The 17,019-nt window shown below is 36.0% G+C and overlaps 1 protein-coding gene and 1 non-coding gene across 2 annotated transcripts in view; both read right to left on the bottom strand.

Moving 5' to 3' along the window:
- Window positions 1-17,019, bottom strand: part of Sulf1 (Extracellular sulfatase Sulf1) — a 223,635-nt gene that overhangs the window by 25,153 nt on the left and 181,463 nt on the right. The window contains exons 16-17 of the mRNA XM_090414246.1: window positions 13,194-13,393; window positions 6,529-6,671 (exon numbers count right to left, since the gene is read on the bottom strand). Coding sequence (XP_090270372.1) covers window positions 6,529-6,671; window positions 13,194-13,393 — 343 coding nt within the window. The remainder of the gene's footprint in view (window positions 1-6,528; window positions 6,672-13,193; window positions 13,394-17,019) is intronic.
- LOC150092627 (U6atac minor spliceosomal RNA) lies at window positions 10,712-10,833 on the bottom strand. The gene has a single exon (XR_016550552.1). It is a non-coding gene; the product is annotated as a U6atac minor spliceosomal RNA (small nuclear RNA).

The raw sequence follows: 17,019 nt of genomic DNA on the forward strand, positions 1-17,019 counted from the left end.
CGGATATGTCTAATGTTATGCATTAAGGGAAGGGCCACAACCCAGACTAGTTTCGACCTTTATTGAGGTCTCTTCAGTGGGAGCCAGGCCCAAGTGGAGATACCAGGCAGAAGCATTAGCAGGTCATTATTACCTATAGGAGTTGCCAAATGGTGTGCCACCCTTTTTTGATATATTACTCTGGATTTAGAGAAAGATGTTGAAAGTTTATTTTTCACTTGGTTAGAGTATAATAAATTTAGTTCAATCCTTTATCCAAGTGTGAGCAAACAGAGTTTGCGCCTGAAAGTATCTTCAGGACTGGGGTAAGGTGGTACAACACCAGGCACTCCTTGCAAAGGTGGAGCAAGCTACCAACACTCCTATATGAATTTGTACCACCTTACCCCAGTCCTGAAGATATTTTCAGGTGCAAACTCTGTTTGCTCACACTTGGATAAAGGATTAAACTAAATTTATTATAGGTTTAAGTAAGGGAGAGTCTTTGGTGAATGATGAAGTAATGAATAGCATGGAAGTGATTGGGAGTCAACAGAATGAAAGCACAAGATGTCTAGAAGAAATGAGATGTTGTGAAAGTGAGGGAGTAAGTAAAAGAGTGTTGAAAGAAAGTAATGAAAATGGGAGAGGCATGCTGAATAGTGTAGAAAACAAGTCATCATCCTAGGCCATGAGTGATGCTGAATAGGTGTAAAAAATGAGGCCATGAGTGATGTTTGTTTGGGTTTGAATGAAATTATGAGATAATATATGGCAATTCAATGATTAAGGGTATGGAGAGTGGTATGCCTGAGGAGTGCTTGTCTGGAAGAACAATATATATATATATATATAGAGAGAGAGAGAGAGAGAGAGAGAGAGAGAGAGAGACTTTAGCAATAAAGACAGGGCATGATGCAGAAAAGATGATAGTTATGGTGGGTACAGATGACCTGAGTGGTAGTATTAATAGGGTGGCAAAAGATTTAAGAACATTGTTAGATATCCTGAAGAAGAAAAGTGTCAAAGGGAGGATAGTGTGTGTGTGTGTGTGTGTGTGTGTGTGTGTGTGTGTGTGTGTGTGTGTGTGTGTGTGTGTGTGTGTGTGTGCTGCCTCATTGTGGCAATTATGAGTTAAGTAGATGAGCAATGATAATGAATGATATGATTGCAAGAATGTGCAAAAAACGAGGTCTGGAATTTGTTGATGTCTGGATGCGTTTGAAGGCAAAAGACAGTTGTATGCAAGAGATGGGTTGCATTTGAACATGAAAGGTCATAAGTGTTTGAAGAAGTTACTGGTGTCTGAACAAGTTGAAGTAATTAGGCAGGGAAACTAAAATTGAAAAGGGTTGAGTAAGAGGGAGGGAGAAACTTATGCTATGAATGTATATTTGCTGGTCCTTTTTTGCAGAATAATTTGAAGAATAGAGTGGATAAAAATTGGCATGGGACTACTGAAATTAGTAGAATGGATATCAGTTCTAAAGCTGGTACAAGAACTAAAGGGAATCTGCAATTCTTGTATACTAATGCAAGAAGCATTCGCAATAAGAGGAAAGAATTTTTGGCATTAGTCAGTGCAATCTCACCAAAAGTTGTAGGTATTAATGAAACTTGGCTGTCAGCAGAAGATGTGGTTACTGGAACTGAATGTGATGGGTACAGTATTTTCAGGGAGGATAGAGAAGATAGAATGGGAGGAGGAGTACTGTTGATGATGGTTGATGAGTTGCAGCCAAAGGTAGTATATCAAGAGGATAGACATGTGAATGATAGTTCATTTGAGGTGGTCTGATATGAAATAGTGACCAATGCAACCAAATATACAATTGGTTGCTGCTGTAGACCAGCAGATACAGGAGGTGATATTGAATTCGTGCATCAGCAAATTAGTGAAATGAGTGCAGGATTAGTAATTATTCCTTCCAATTGATATCACCATCAATTGGAAGGAGGAAATATCATGTGGCAAAAAGGAAATGGAATTTATACCCCTTCTAAGAGATAATTACTTGAAATAGCAACATAACTGAAGGGACTCGTGGTGTGGATGTTGGATCTGGTCATAGGTTCAGAGGACATATGCATAAGTAATTTTACTCTTTAGAGACACTTGTGACATTATTATTATGAATTACAGACATTTTTACGCAAGAATATTTTAATATTTGCCAAATATTTCAGTCTGAAAATAACAGCCCTATCTTCAGGGGCTACATAGGAACCACTTTTTAACAAGGTGGAATACCAACAATTGATCATTCAAAAGTAGAACGAGCCAGGTGATGTTACATTGCTAAGCATTAGAGGAAAAAATTTCATCAGAGTGATGACTATATTATAGGTATTAATTCACAATTTCAATCTTAATTTATAAATAACAGACTAATGTAGGAATTAAAAGACTCAATTGAAAATAGGAATTAAAAGACTCAAAATTAATAATAATGTGTTATCCTGATTAAACTTTCCCATATTTTTGATAAGGATATACAACCATTTTGATTCAAGTTAGGGCGTTGAAGTAAGGCCTCAGCACTCTCTTTAAATAGGCATTCAAATTTATAGCAACATTTGTGTAGAAGGTGAGTCTTGGACCAGAAGATGTTGTGGCTTGTCTCTATTCCGTGCTAAGCCAATCCAGACTTATCGGATTTGTTGTGCTGAATATGATTAAGATTTAAAAGAAGTATACCGTGAGTAGACATATCGATACAAAATTAATAACGGAAAAAACTCAAGTACAAAGATTATTTAATAGTATAATTCGACTAATTTTTATAATTAGTATAATTAGATTATTTAATAGTATAAAGTTATTGACCTTTTTAATTATCTTACACCAGCTACTTAGGTGACGCTTTTTGGAATTGTCAGTTATTGTTTAATTTGAGCATAATGTACTGAAGATGCCTGTGACACACAGGTGAAAATTATACTATTAAATAATCTTTGTACGCGAGTTTTTTCCGTTATTAATTTTGTATTGAATGTATGATTGATGTTCTTGAATTCTTTTTCCTACAGAGCATCCTGTTTTGTCCAAAGTAGGACAGATTGCAGTTACAAGGAACTTGATACACACCAGGCAGAGACATAGTTTAGCGTTTATCTTTAGAAGAGGGGAAATAGGTGGATATTTTGTTAATAAGTGGCTGTTAAATCATATTTCTTCAGAATTCTTGAAATTGCTTCTGAAATCCCAGAAATATATGGAATTGGAACTAGACGTATTGAATTTTTGTTGTTCTGGATTGGATTAGGAATCTAATAGATGTGTACTTTTTTCGGAGAAGCCATTTAATTTCATGTGATGTTTGATAGTTGAAAGTTCTTTCTGTAATTCATGAGAAGTTGAACAATTAGTTCTGGCTTGTCGGATTAAACATTTTATGATTCCTGTTTTTCTGATAAGGATGATGAGCAGATTGTTTGAGAATATAACGTCTAGTGAAAGTGGGTTTTCTGTAAACTATTTTTTCTGTAAACCTGAAGGTGAACGGAGATGAGGAGGACGTCTAAAAAGGATAACTTGTCTTTTTCAATCTCCATGGTAAACTTAATACAAGAATGCAAGGAATTGATTCTGGCTAAAAAGGAAGGTAAGGAATCTCTGTTATGAGGTCACACTGAAAAGATGTCATCTATATATCTCATCCAAAAGGATGGTTGAGGGAATATAGATGAAAACAGGATGTCTTCTAGATGTTCCAAATAAAAGTTGGCTAGAACCGGTGAAAGTGGACTTTTCATGGCTGTTCCTTCCATTTGGTTGTAGAATTTGTTTTGACACAAGAAATATCCAGAGTGCATCATGAAATCAAATAATTTTATAATGTCTTGTGGGAAGATGTCGGCAAGTAATTGTAAAGTCTCTTTGAGAGGTACATTAGTATATAGAGATTCTACATCGAAGCTCACCATAAGATCAGTAGGTTGTAATGTATTGCAAAGTGGTTCCTTTGTATAAAGGTGGCTCTAAGACTGCAGTAGTTAATTACAGACCAATCACCATCTCGAGAGTCGTGGTAAAAGTATTGGAAAAGTTGGTTAAGGACAGAATTCAAGAATGGGAGTATCATATTCTGATTCACCTATAGGGACCAACATGGTTTTGTTAAAGGTCAATTGTGCCTTAGCAATTTATTAACTTTTTATTCAGAATAACATCTGAGATGGACAAGGGAAATGTCTACACAGTGATACTACTGGATTTTGCTAAGGCTTTTGACAGGATACCCTCATGAAATACTGTTGTGCAAATTACAGCAGATGGGGATGGATACTGGTGATATGGATAAGAGAATGGCTCATGGAGAGATACCAAGAAGTAGTGTATGGAGGAGAAGAGTCCAGGATGAGGCAAGTGACCAGTGGTGTGCCTCGGGGCTCTGTGCTTGGGTCGTTATTGTTTAATTTGCACATAAATGATATAGGAAATGGCTTGAAAGGAGATATTCAGTTGTTTGCTGATGATGCAAAGTTGAGTAACACAATAAAAAATCAAGCTCATGTTGAGAGTTTGCAGGATGATTTAAATAAGCTGGCAAAATGGACAAAAGGTAACAGATGTCAGTTCAATATGGAAAAGTGTAAAGTTATGCATTTTGGGATTAAAAGATTACCAGCTGTGCACCACATTGATCGAATGGTACTCCAAGAGATTGATGAGGCTAGGGACTTGGAAGTGTTGGTGGATAGGGAGATGAAGTTCAGAGGGCACATTGCTAAGGTGTCCAAGATTGCACATAGAATTACTTGGTTATTGAAGAACACACTTCATGTTGAAGAACACAGAGATTAAGGCACTGATACAAGTCTGGTCACCTGGATTCCTTGGAGATGAGTAGGTTGTGGAGAGGGTTCAGAGGAGAGTGACTAAGTTGGAGAGTAATGTAAAAAAAAAAAAATGCTCCCTACATTGATAGATTGAGAGCTTGTGGATTGCAGAGGTTGGTTGACAGGAAGAGAAGAAGGGATATGATAGAAACATTTAAATTGCTAAAATATTTTTATAGGATTGATGCAGAGGAAATATTTCAGCTGTGTGATAGTGATGGAAGAACAAGAGGTCATCCCTGGAAATTAAGTGTGGTTAACAAGGGTGTGAGAACTAGATTTTTTGCTTGGAGGGTGGCGAGTGGGTGGAATGCATTGCCTGATTCAGTTGAGAGTTCTTTGTCTGTAAATGAATTCAAGAAGAGGTATGATAGATACTGTTTTGATAGTTTGGGTCTCCCGCGATGAGTCTACTGACTCCATGGAGATACCAGTAATAATAATAATAAAAGTTGATTTGGATTTTGCAAAGGTGTTTGACAGGATACTGGGTGGAACTCTTTATATAAGATGGAGTACATGGAGACAGATATAAAGCTGATCATATGGATAGTTGGAGGATAGTTGATCAGTTGACATCAAAGGGTAATGTACAGAACAGAAATTTCTGAAGATGGATGTCCAGTGGAATAGCATTAGGCTCTGCATTTGAGTTGCTTCTGTTTAATTTGATGATAGTGGAAATGCTTTACAGGGGAATATTGAGTTGTTTACAGATATTGCAAAATTGGGTTGTTTAATTCAAGAAGAATGACAAACAGATTGAGATTATGGGCAAAAGAAAATGGTTGTGGTTTAATGTGGCCAAGTGGGAAGTTAATGCACTTTGAGATGTCAATATTACAATCTATGTACTATCTTGACAGAACTAGGGTGCAGAAAATAGATTAAACTAGGGATTTGGGGATGATGGTGTAGGTGTTTCAGAGGACAGACTGAAACTATCTCTGGTTTAGGAGGTTATTATCCCTCTTTTATAAAGCTAAGATAGAAAAGTGGTATAATAGCAACATCTGGGCTACTGTACATTATTTTGTGATATGTATCTCAGGAATGAGGAAGAGACAAGTGACCAAGATATTGACACATCTATGGAATGATCCTTATGAGGATAGACTGAAGACTTGTGCATTAAGAAATATGCTGCTATGATATCTCTTTTTTATCTAACAGGTAGAAAAGAGGGTGCATGATAGCAACATATGTTACTTTAGAAAATTATAGGATTGATGTTAAGGTTTCAATATTAGAATTTTTGCATCCAGAATGATGAATGAGTGGAATGTGTTACCATAGTCAGTTATAAGTGCTCTGTCACTAATGAGGCCAAGGAGAACTATTTACATATTGTGTAAATAATGATTAGTGTGAGCATCCTAAGATGCATCAATCTTCAGACTTCACGGAGATGTCTGTGCAGTAGTAGTAATAATAATGTCAAAAAATAAACAAATACCAATGAATAAATTGGAATTAAAAACTAAAAATTAGAAGTCCAACTTCAAATAACATTTTCCTCTCTTTTGATAAGTTTTTAATGTCAAATTATCAATCTGCCTTAAAGTGACTAGAATGCATTTAATTGTAATATTTAATATGCTTTAAGTGGTTTTCAATAAAGCATCAATCAATAAAATTCAACATAAAAAAAAACTGTAATATCCAAATATTGAAATTTTTCATATATTTTACAAATTCATAACTTACTTGATATGGATCTACTTTGAGGTCATAATATGTGATAAATCCTGTTATAAATTCACAATAAAGAAAATTATGAGTATCATTTATTGTTCTTAAACACCAAAATGTGTTGTTGTTTGAATTTTGGCAAAAGCAAAATGGTCCATCTGAAAGGATAAATGAATATGATAATAAGATGATCATTTAATTTTCTATGAATACTAAATATCAAAACTTTAAATAGTATGTGTAATATATATACCAGCCATTATTTAAATTATCAGAATGAAGTTAGATATCTAAAAATTTAATGCAATAAATAATAAAATAAAAATAACAAAAGAACTGGAGAGAATGCATACAAACAAATGGAAGATTAACAAAGGAAATAAATATAAACTAAAAGAAAATAGACACAGGAAGGCCTAGGAGAAGAATGAGAGTATAACCTTTGAGATGGCAAAAGCATCGGTATCTAAAACCTGTTTCAGCTTCTTGAAGGAAGAAGATTTTAAGCTATGTTGTCTGCTGAATGACAGCACCTCTCTGTTGTACAACTGATGTATACTAGCACAAATACCATTATAGTGAATCTGCATGCTATTATAAAAAATATTCCAGCAGAAGCTCATGTTAAAAGTTTAAAGGAGTGAAAACAGCATAGGAAAGGATTAAAAAGTATTTTAATTCTTCCAATATTTCATCTCAGTTACAAAGACATTGTCAGGTAGTACAAAATTAGACTTTTATTATTATTATTATTCAGGCCTCCAAGGAGTCAAAAGACTCGTCGTGGGAGGTCCTTCCTAAGACAAAGTCTGTCAAGACTCATCTAGGGAAGGTCCCCCCCTGAGAAACACAAAGTCTATCAAACCACTCTTTAAACTCACTGACCGTTCTCGCTCCCACCACTCCATCAGGCAATGCATTCCACGGCTCAACCACCCTCCACACAAGGAAACCACTCCTTACCCTCTTGCTCACAGTTTCCTTTCGTAACTTCCAGGGATGGCCTCTTGTCATAACTCCTTCCCGCTGTTCAACCAAGCGAAAGAACTCCCCAGTGTCAACGCTGTAACAATCTCTCAACAGTTTAAAAGTCTCAATCATATCACCTCCTATTCTTCTATCTGCCAAACTCTGCAGTCCACATTCCCTCAGCCGATTCTCATAACTATCCTTGTACAGTCCTGAAACCATCTTTGTCATCCGTCTTTGTATCCTTTCCAAAGTTAATTTATCCCCTTCAAATCTTGGGGACCAAATCTGAGAACAATAGTCCAAGTGTGGTCTGATCAGAGACTTATACAATGGAATGATAACCTTATCTCTGCAGGTCAGTGTCCTTCTCATAATAGCAGCAATCCTCTGTGTTACCTTCACCACCTTTGCAATATGTCCCCTAAATTTCAGGTTTCTAACAATCATCAACCCCAGATCTCTTGTCTCCCCTACTTCCTCCAGTATAACTCCTCCCATAGAGTATGCAGCATCCCATCGATGTTTCCCAAACCTCAAGACCTTACATTTTGCTGCATTAAACTGACACCCCCATTCATTTGCCGATCTATCTAGCTTATTTAAATCCTCTTGCAGGGCTACCACATCTGCACTATTACTAATAATCCTTCCCAGCTTCGCATCATCTGCAAACAACTGAATATCCCCCTGCAATCCACTGGCTATATCATTGATATAAAGGTTAAACAATATAGGTACTAGTACTGAGCCCTGTGGGACCCCACTTGTAACCCTCTGCTTCCTGGAAACTGCTCCACCATACACAACTCTCTGATACCTATCAGACAGCCAATCCTGAATCCAGTTGACCAATCTGACATCCAGACCCATGTGCTGCAACTTAAATATCAGCTTGTCATGTGGCACCCTGTCAAATGCCTTCGCCAAGTCTAAGAAAATTGCAGTATATGCCTTTCCCTCATCTAATGTTCTTGAAACTTTATTATAAAAGGCTAGCATATTGCTAAAACAAGAGCGTCCTTTCACAAATCCATGTTGATTCTCACAGATAACATTACCCTCATCTGCCCAGTGTTGTATACGGTCCCTCACTACTTTCTCCAAGATCTTAACAACTACTAATGACACATAGACTGGCCTATAATTAGACACTTCCAGTCTATTACCACCCTTATGCAATGGCACTATCTTACCTTCCTTCCATTCCCTGGGCACCTTTGCCGAAGCCAGACTTTCATTGAAAAGCCATGTTAAAGGCACTGTCAATTCCCTAGCACATTCTCTCAAAACTCGTGGTGAAATACCATCCAGTCCCACAGCTTTACTGACATCCAGAGTACTCAGTATCTGAAACACACTCTCCTCCTGTACCTCCAGACCTCAAACCAGTCCTATCTCTCTAGCATTACAACTGACTCCTCTAGGATGAAATACTCCAATAAAGTGTTCATTGAACAATTCCACTATGTCCTCTGCATCAGTCACTCTATTCCCATTTTTATCCCACAATATCATTCTTCCACAGTCATTTCTCCTCCTATTGGCCACATAGCCAAAAAATTCCCTAGGAATTTCTTTGAATCTTAGGGCCAATCTCCTCTCATATTCCAGTTTCGCTTTCCTTACCACACTAGTCACTCTTCTGGCCAGTGTCTTATATTCCTCATGCATCTCTTCACCTGTCTCCTTATACCTCTTCCATAGCCTCTTTTTCGCATGCAATTCCTGTTTAATATTGTTTGTCATCCACTTTACTCCAAATTGCGTCCTCTTCTTCACTCGTGGTATACAACTTACCATTGCTGCTAACAAATATTCTTTCACAATTTCCCATGCACTAATGATATCCCGGCCTTCCAATTCCTACCTCCATGAAACTTTCCAAAGTTGACATCTAAGACTATTATAATCACCTGCCTTATAATTCCACATAAGTTCCCGTCTCTTTGATACTCCTGCATGTCTATTCATTTTCCAAGTCAACACCATATGGTCACTCTCTCCAACTGGTGGGAGAGACATCAACTCAATTATTATCAACTCTTCTGATTATATAACCAAATCCAAAACTTTTGAACCTCTTGTTCCCTCTGTTACATGTTGCCTAAGACATTTGTCCCTCAAGAATTCTAGAAATTCCATTCCCTTATTGCTACATGCATCTTCCTCTCTCCAATTTATACTACTGAAGTTAAAATCTCCCATAACAATCATTCTTCTTGCACTTGCCAAACTTAACTGTCTAAACATCTCCTGGTCCCCATTCTCTGTGCTCCTGGGTCTGTAGCAACACCCCACTAAATATCCTACCTCTACCTCACACCATACGCTCTCAAAATCATTTGTCTCACTTCCTTCCAAATTCTCCACTCTTAGAGGACATAGGTCATCACTTATCATAAGCAGTACCCCACCACCACGCTTTCCCCTCCTATCCTGACGAAAAATGCTATACCCAGCAACTTCTATTCCTGTTGTTATATCCCCTTCTGTCAACCACGTCTCAGTGATCGCAATAATTTTTGGCCAGGCTGATGCTATCTGCGCCACCAATTCCTCTCCCTTATTCTGGATACTCCTGGCATTAGTATAAAGCATATAAATGCCATTGTTTCTATACCCAGCATTATCCCTTCTAGACTCCACTGGGCTCAGTGTTACCTGACATTGTCTCCCTTTTCCCAAGTATCCATTCCCACAAGAGGCCACCCCTGCTATCATCCTCCCTGGGACACACTGACTCATTCAGAACAGCAATCTCTCCAGATGCCTACATCCTTCCTCATTCAAATGTAAACGGTCTCTCGCATACAATTCCTCTCTTTCCTCAAATGCACTCCAAGCATCCACATATACCAGTCCTCTTGTCACACATTCTCGCTATTATGCCATTCAATATCACCGCTCTTCTTCTCAGCTCATCATTATCATACCTAGGCAACACACACTAATTTTCCTCTCTCTGTCTTCTTCCGTACAGTCTCAAGCAAAAATCTCATATCTCTTGCTGCCCGACTTACATTACCACTCAAGTCATTTGTTCCTACCATCACAATCATCTCATCCACCCTTTCACCTCTCTTAATTGCCATAGCCACCCTTTCTATTGTTCCTCCTGGCAAACACTCCTCACGCATCCTATCTTGAACACCACGGATCATTGAGTTGCCATACATTATACCTCTTACCATTCCCTCGCTCCTATTGTTTCCATTCTCTCCTCTTCTTAAAAAATTGGTTAAGTGCCACGAAGTAAGCGGCAGTGCCTTAACCTTATATGTATTAGGCGCAGAGGCCGGTCCGTCCTTATCAAGGGGAGTGCTAACCTTCTCTCCTTTCATACAACACATACAAACTTGTGACATACATACAAAGGCAGTACGAAACTAAGTGAAACACCTGGACAAAAGAGTAGAGTTCTAACTAGGTGGGGGTCACCCTCCATAGACATCTGTCAGTAGCCTAGGATGTAAACTGGAATCTCAAGTTTACATCCTAGGCTACTGACATGGTAAACACTAACACTCAGTATTAGTGTTTACCATATTTTGGGATATTTTATGCAACCATATTATTCAAATTAAGCTGATTTTTAAGAGCAGCAGCAGATTCTAAAAATCGTTTTTCACTTCTAAATTTACTGTGATGATTAGTCTGCAAAGCCAGATTGACCATAGTCATGACTGCACATGCATTTTTTTATGTTTTTCCATTCAGATGGTAGCTGATCTTCCTGTCTGTCCATAGTAGGCCAACTTGCAGGAACAAGGAACTCTTTATACACCTGGAACTGAGAGAGAAGAGAGTTTGTCTTCAGTGGAATGGATAAGGGTAACCAGTTTAAAGTGAGAATGTGCCTCGGACATAGGGGATAGCATTACTAAAATCTTTCTGAAGAAAAGGTCATGGATAAGTAGAGGATTTATTATTATTATTATTTTTTTTGATACTGTGAGAATTGTAGCTATTAAATAAAAAGTGTGGTGTATTTCCCATCACCCTTCCCTCTCAACAACATAATGTCATAAAAACACTAACCCATAAAGCCTATAACATTTGTTCCAATGAGACCTCTCTTGCAGCAGAACAAGGTGATGGGAAGTTTCTATCTGGCTGACTGAGTGGGCTGATTTCCTATATACTGAAAAGGACAGGTTACCATTAGGCAGCAGGTAGGCAGCCATGATATCTAGGAAGGCTAGGTTATTATTAGTTTCCTTTTCATTGTAAATTGGATTCTAGGGTGAAAACAATAAAAAAATACATCGGCAGTCATAACCATGGTCAACCTAGCTTTGCAGACCATGCTTTGAATACAGCCCACAGAATTAATTGAAAAAATCATTTCGTACTTTTTTTCTTTCAGATGAAAAAATAACTAAATAAAGTAAACTCAAAACAGTAAACATTATGACATAAATATAATAGTAGTTTTGTATAGTGAAAATATAACAGGAATATCTATTTGTAAAAATTATAATACTTTTTAGCTGTGAATGCTTGGTCCAGAAGAAAAGGCAAATTTGTAGCTGGAGAAATCAAATTACAAAAAAATTCTGGTTTTAAAAGCACCTATTTCAACAGAGCGACATGTATTTCATTTATTTATTTATTTTGAAATGGTAAATGAATGAGTTTAATGAGAGATATAATAGATATTATGTGAATAATGGTTAGTATGAGCCTCGTGTGATGAGGAACTCAGAGATGCCTGTATTGCTAAACTTTCTATTTCAAAGAAGCGGAATCACATGCTGGGCATTTCATTTCTTGGTGCCTCAATGGTTTGGCTTAGTTACTTTGATCATGAGTTCATGATAAGGTGCCAAAAATTTCAAAGTTAAATGACTGGCCAGTGTCAATTCTAAAACTAGGATTTTATAGTAAAAACAACAGTATATAATGAAATTTTATGCATTAAAACACGTTTAACATGCCATCTCTCTCTCTCTCTCTCTTGTTGTCACAAGCTCAGTAGTGCATTTAAAACTGTAGCTACTTATGGAAATATCCTGCATGTATATATGCAGTGGAGATGTGGGGATAGAGGAATTTGTGCCAACTACAAATATGATATCTAGATTACCTGTGGATCAATATATCATTATAGTTTTCTAATTATCCAAAACTATATTTTCACTTTCAATCCAACCATTAGTTTTCTTTGAAAAAAATATCTTCATATTTTTTTTGATTCATTCAGAGGAGAACAGCATATCTAGATACAGTTAAAACCTGTTCTTCCTTCTCATTCCAAGTCAGGCTTCTCTTTTATCGATTTAAATCAAATTGCCTTCTACCCTTTAGAACTTCCCTTTCTTTTTGTGTATTTCTTGAAAATTACCACCCATAACTAATCAAAATCCAATGTTAATAAGTTTCTTCTTTGTTCTCAACCAGCAAGTGATCCAATAACGTTTGTGTTTGAGATTAAATTTTAAAAAAGTCTTATATTCAGATTAGTACATTATGTTATTACATTATTATTCATGATGTAATAACATAATATGCTTATTCCCAGACTAACTAATGTTATTACATCAGTTAATCTGGGAATAAGCAATTCTTTCTGCTCTTGATGCTCTCTATATTTTGTAGCTTTACTTAATTCTGTAAGGAAAAAAAAATGTTTACTTGGATTATAATTTATTCTTACTTGTACAATCATGCACAACATATGATCATGAATTATAAAACATTAAACCTACATGTCCAAAATGGAGGAGTTTTCCAATGATTATTATCATGAGTGAAACAGTTCATCTTCTCTACATTACATGCCATATTCTCAAACTTTGCCTTTCTTCTCAATTTTCTTTCTTTTTTTTTCAACTTTTCTTCTTTTCTCCATTGCCTTTCATCTCGCAGTTGATCTCTATGTTGCCTCCATTCTTCTTGAAGCTGTTTCCTGAAACAGAGTTAGTACCATTTGATGGCTGTTACCAAGAAATTTTGACATTATTGCTCTTTTCAAAAAAGCAAAATAAAATTCTTGGAAAATTAGTATATACAGGAATACCTTGTATAGTACGGTTTTGAACAACACAGGTTTTGGTCTAACACGGTTTTTATTATTATACTTATCATTATTACAGTAACATTGTTAACACTGACTGGCTACTCCCAGGCACTGCAAGTTACAGTAGAGAGCAACATTTATGCAGTAGTTATTCGATTGGTTCTCACGTAGACACGTTCTTTCCCCGCGGCATTTTATTATTTACATTAATATTAGTATTTAATATTTTTTATTTATTAATTAAGTATGAGTGACAAGAGACGAAACAAAAAAGACACTGTTGGAGTAACAAAAAAACGCAAGTGGTTGAAATTAGAGAAGAAACTTGAAATTATAAAATGTCACGACAATGGTGCTTCGTTTGCTAAAATAGCACATGAGAATTCAATGAATGAGTTATCCGTACGAACAATTATTCAGAGCAAAGAAAAGATTAAACAACATGGAATGAGCACCGCTTCTTATAATGCTCACGATCTTGTGAGACTGTGATCACGAGAAATCGATCTTCTACAATGGAAAATATGGAACGCCTTCTAATGATCTGGATTGAAGATTGTAATCAGAAAAAAAGATTCCTTTGAGTCAAATGATAATCCAGGCAAAAGCAACAAGTCTATATGACAAAATAAAAGAAAATGAAAGCGAAAATGAAGGAGGTACAGCCAGTGAAACGTTTATAACAAGTCGCGGGTGGTTCTACAATTTCAAAAAGCGTATGGTACTCCATAACGTGTAAATCCAAGGTGAAAGCGCAAGTGCTGACACTAAAACTGCAGAATTATTTTCCAATGAATTGAAGGAGCTTATTGGCTACACAGATAATCAAATTTTTAGCGCTGACGAGACTTGCTTGTTCTGGAAAAGAATGCCATCGTGCACATTTCTAGCAGAGAAGGAAAAAACACAAGCTGGGTATAGTGTCAAAAGACCGATTGACACTTTCACTAGGAGGTAATGCATCAGGTGATTTAAAATTGAAGCCACTGTTAGTGTACAGAGCAGAAAACCCAAGAGCTCTTAAGGGCTTTACAAAGAACAATTTACCCGTTCATTGGCGTTCGAATAAAAAACGAGGGTGGCTCGTTCAATTTTTTAAGACTGGTTTAAAACTTGTTTTTGCCCTGAAGTTAAAAACTATTGTAAAAAGAATGATATTCCTTTCAAAATTTCGCTTTTATTAGACAACGAGCCAGGCCATCCAACTCTATTGACTGACTTAGATGAAAATATCAAGATTCGTTTTATCCCTCCAAACACAACATCAATTCTGCAGCCGATGGATCAAGGCATTATCTCCACTTTCAAGGCTTACTATTTAAGACTAACTTTTTCTCAAGCTATTAAAGCTGCAGCAGAAGAAGATTCTTGGACTTTGAGTGAATTTTGGAAGAAATTTAACATAAAAGATGCCATTCAAAATATTTATGAATCTTGGCAAGAGGTGACTCAAAGCAACATGAAAGGCATAATATCTTGCCGCATTGTTCAAAGGACTTTGTTGCCTTTGCAACACAGAAAGAGGAAATCTTGACAGAAATTGTGCAGATGGGCAAAGATCTTGGTTTTAAAAGTTTAGATTGTAACAATGTGAATGAATGTATTGATTCTCATTCAAATGATCTGGATGATGAAACCCTTTTGGAGTTGGAACAACAACAAGCCTATGAAGCAGAAGAAGACGAAGATGACCCCACTGATGTCATGGATGAAGAATTTTCCTTTGCTGACCTTTCAACTTTTGTGAGAAAAATCGACGAAGCTTCCGACTTTCTAATAAATGCCACCCCGAATTTGGAAAGAAGCATCAAAATGCTACAGAGATCTAGTACTTGAAGAGACAAGGAAGACAAGGATGATTCAAAAACCAACACTAAAAGACTACTTTAGTAAAAAGTAAATTACTGTATTTTAAAATTGAAGCAATATTTGTTTTGTTTTCTACAACTTTTATATCAGTTTAAAAGGATTTTATTTGTTATTTAGTTAATAAAAATAACAATTTTTTTCATTTTTAAACATTTTTATTATCCTAAATTTTTGTAATAAACAAATTAAATTGAAAACCTTTATAAATAGACCTCGAACAACGCGGTTTTGCATAGTGCGGACGCTTATTGGAACCAATTAACCGCGCTATAGGTATTCCTGTATATTGATATAGTACTGCCAAGACTTCACAGCAGCTTATGAATCATAATTTCTGAAAATGAAGTGACTAAAAACAAAGACCTCAGTTAATTTTATACTAAGTAACGCAATTTTTTTAATAATAAAAATTAGTTTCGTTATAATATTTTATGTTTCTTCAGAGGAAATTATGCTACATGCCATTATGCAGTACAGAACATATTTTAAGTTTAATATAATGTAAACTTATATGAACTATAGACTATAATAAATATATAAAAATATGGTGATTTCTCAATCATAGGACTGTGCACTCCCTAGAATTCTGTGGATAGTACTAAAAGATCCATGAAATGAGCTATATTGTACTCAGTAAAACATATTTATCCCATTTTGTTTTATTACTATTGCTGTTTGGATTTTTTTTTTTTTTAATAAATTTTGGCAATTTAATACAGGTTTTTACAAATTACGTATCTAAATTTTATTTGTAAAAATTTAAATTTTAAATGCTATTTTTAAAAGCAATAAAAATTAAAAAGTAATAATAAAAATAAACATTCACTTTTTATAGTATCATGTGACTCCTATTCTATGAAGAGTTGTAAACCTACAGTAAATTAGCTATGGATGTGCTAAAAGTTTTTTTTTTTTAATTTATTTATATTAGTTTTTATTTTTATTATTTATTTAATTTTACATAATCAGGAAGCCTTCCTGAAAGAAACCTTCTATAGAGCAAACAAACTTTTTCAAGTCACTTTAGGCATCTAGTAAGCAGCATGGTAGTGATCTCACACCAGGGAAATATCCAATAGACATTGTCAACCTGTTCACTATGCATTGAACTTTCTATTCACTATGCTATAACCTTGAACAAAAATCACAGAACCATTTCCACCAGAAACTGTTGCATTATCGAACACTGTAATCACATGTTATTCTGATTCCAAGACAAATTCTGAAAGGAAGGCCTAGTAACGAGCTCGTCACTACCTCCACTTTTAGCTAACCTGTTTATGAAATCATTTGAAAAGCACACCCTACGAGACTAGAAACTAAACTTTGGCTTTGCTATGTAACTGATTCTGTTATATGATGAATATGTAACTATGTAACATATTCATCATATGACCCTGCTCAGAAACATAAGTACAGGACGAGGTTTTTACTTGAGACTGGACAGAAGAAGACAGAGAGAGGAAAAATACTGTGTGTGTTGCCTAGGTATGATAATGATGAGCTGAGCAGAAGAGCGGTGATATTGAATGGCATAATAGCAAGAATGTGTGACAAGAGAGGACTGGTATATGTGGATGCTTGGAGTGCATTTGAGGAAAGAGAGGAATTGTATGCGAGAGACCGTTTACATTTGAATGAGGAAG

The sequence above is a fragment of the Typopeltis vanoorti genome, chromosome 25 (genome assembly GCF_054136105.1).
Source record: "Typopeltis vanoorti isolate ZY-2024b chromosome 25, IOZ_Tvanoo_1.0, whole genome shotgun sequence".
Classification (NCBI taxonomy): domain Eukaryota; kingdom Metazoa; phylum Arthropoda; class Arachnida; order Uropygi; family Thelyphonidae; genus Typopeltis; species Typopeltis vanoorti.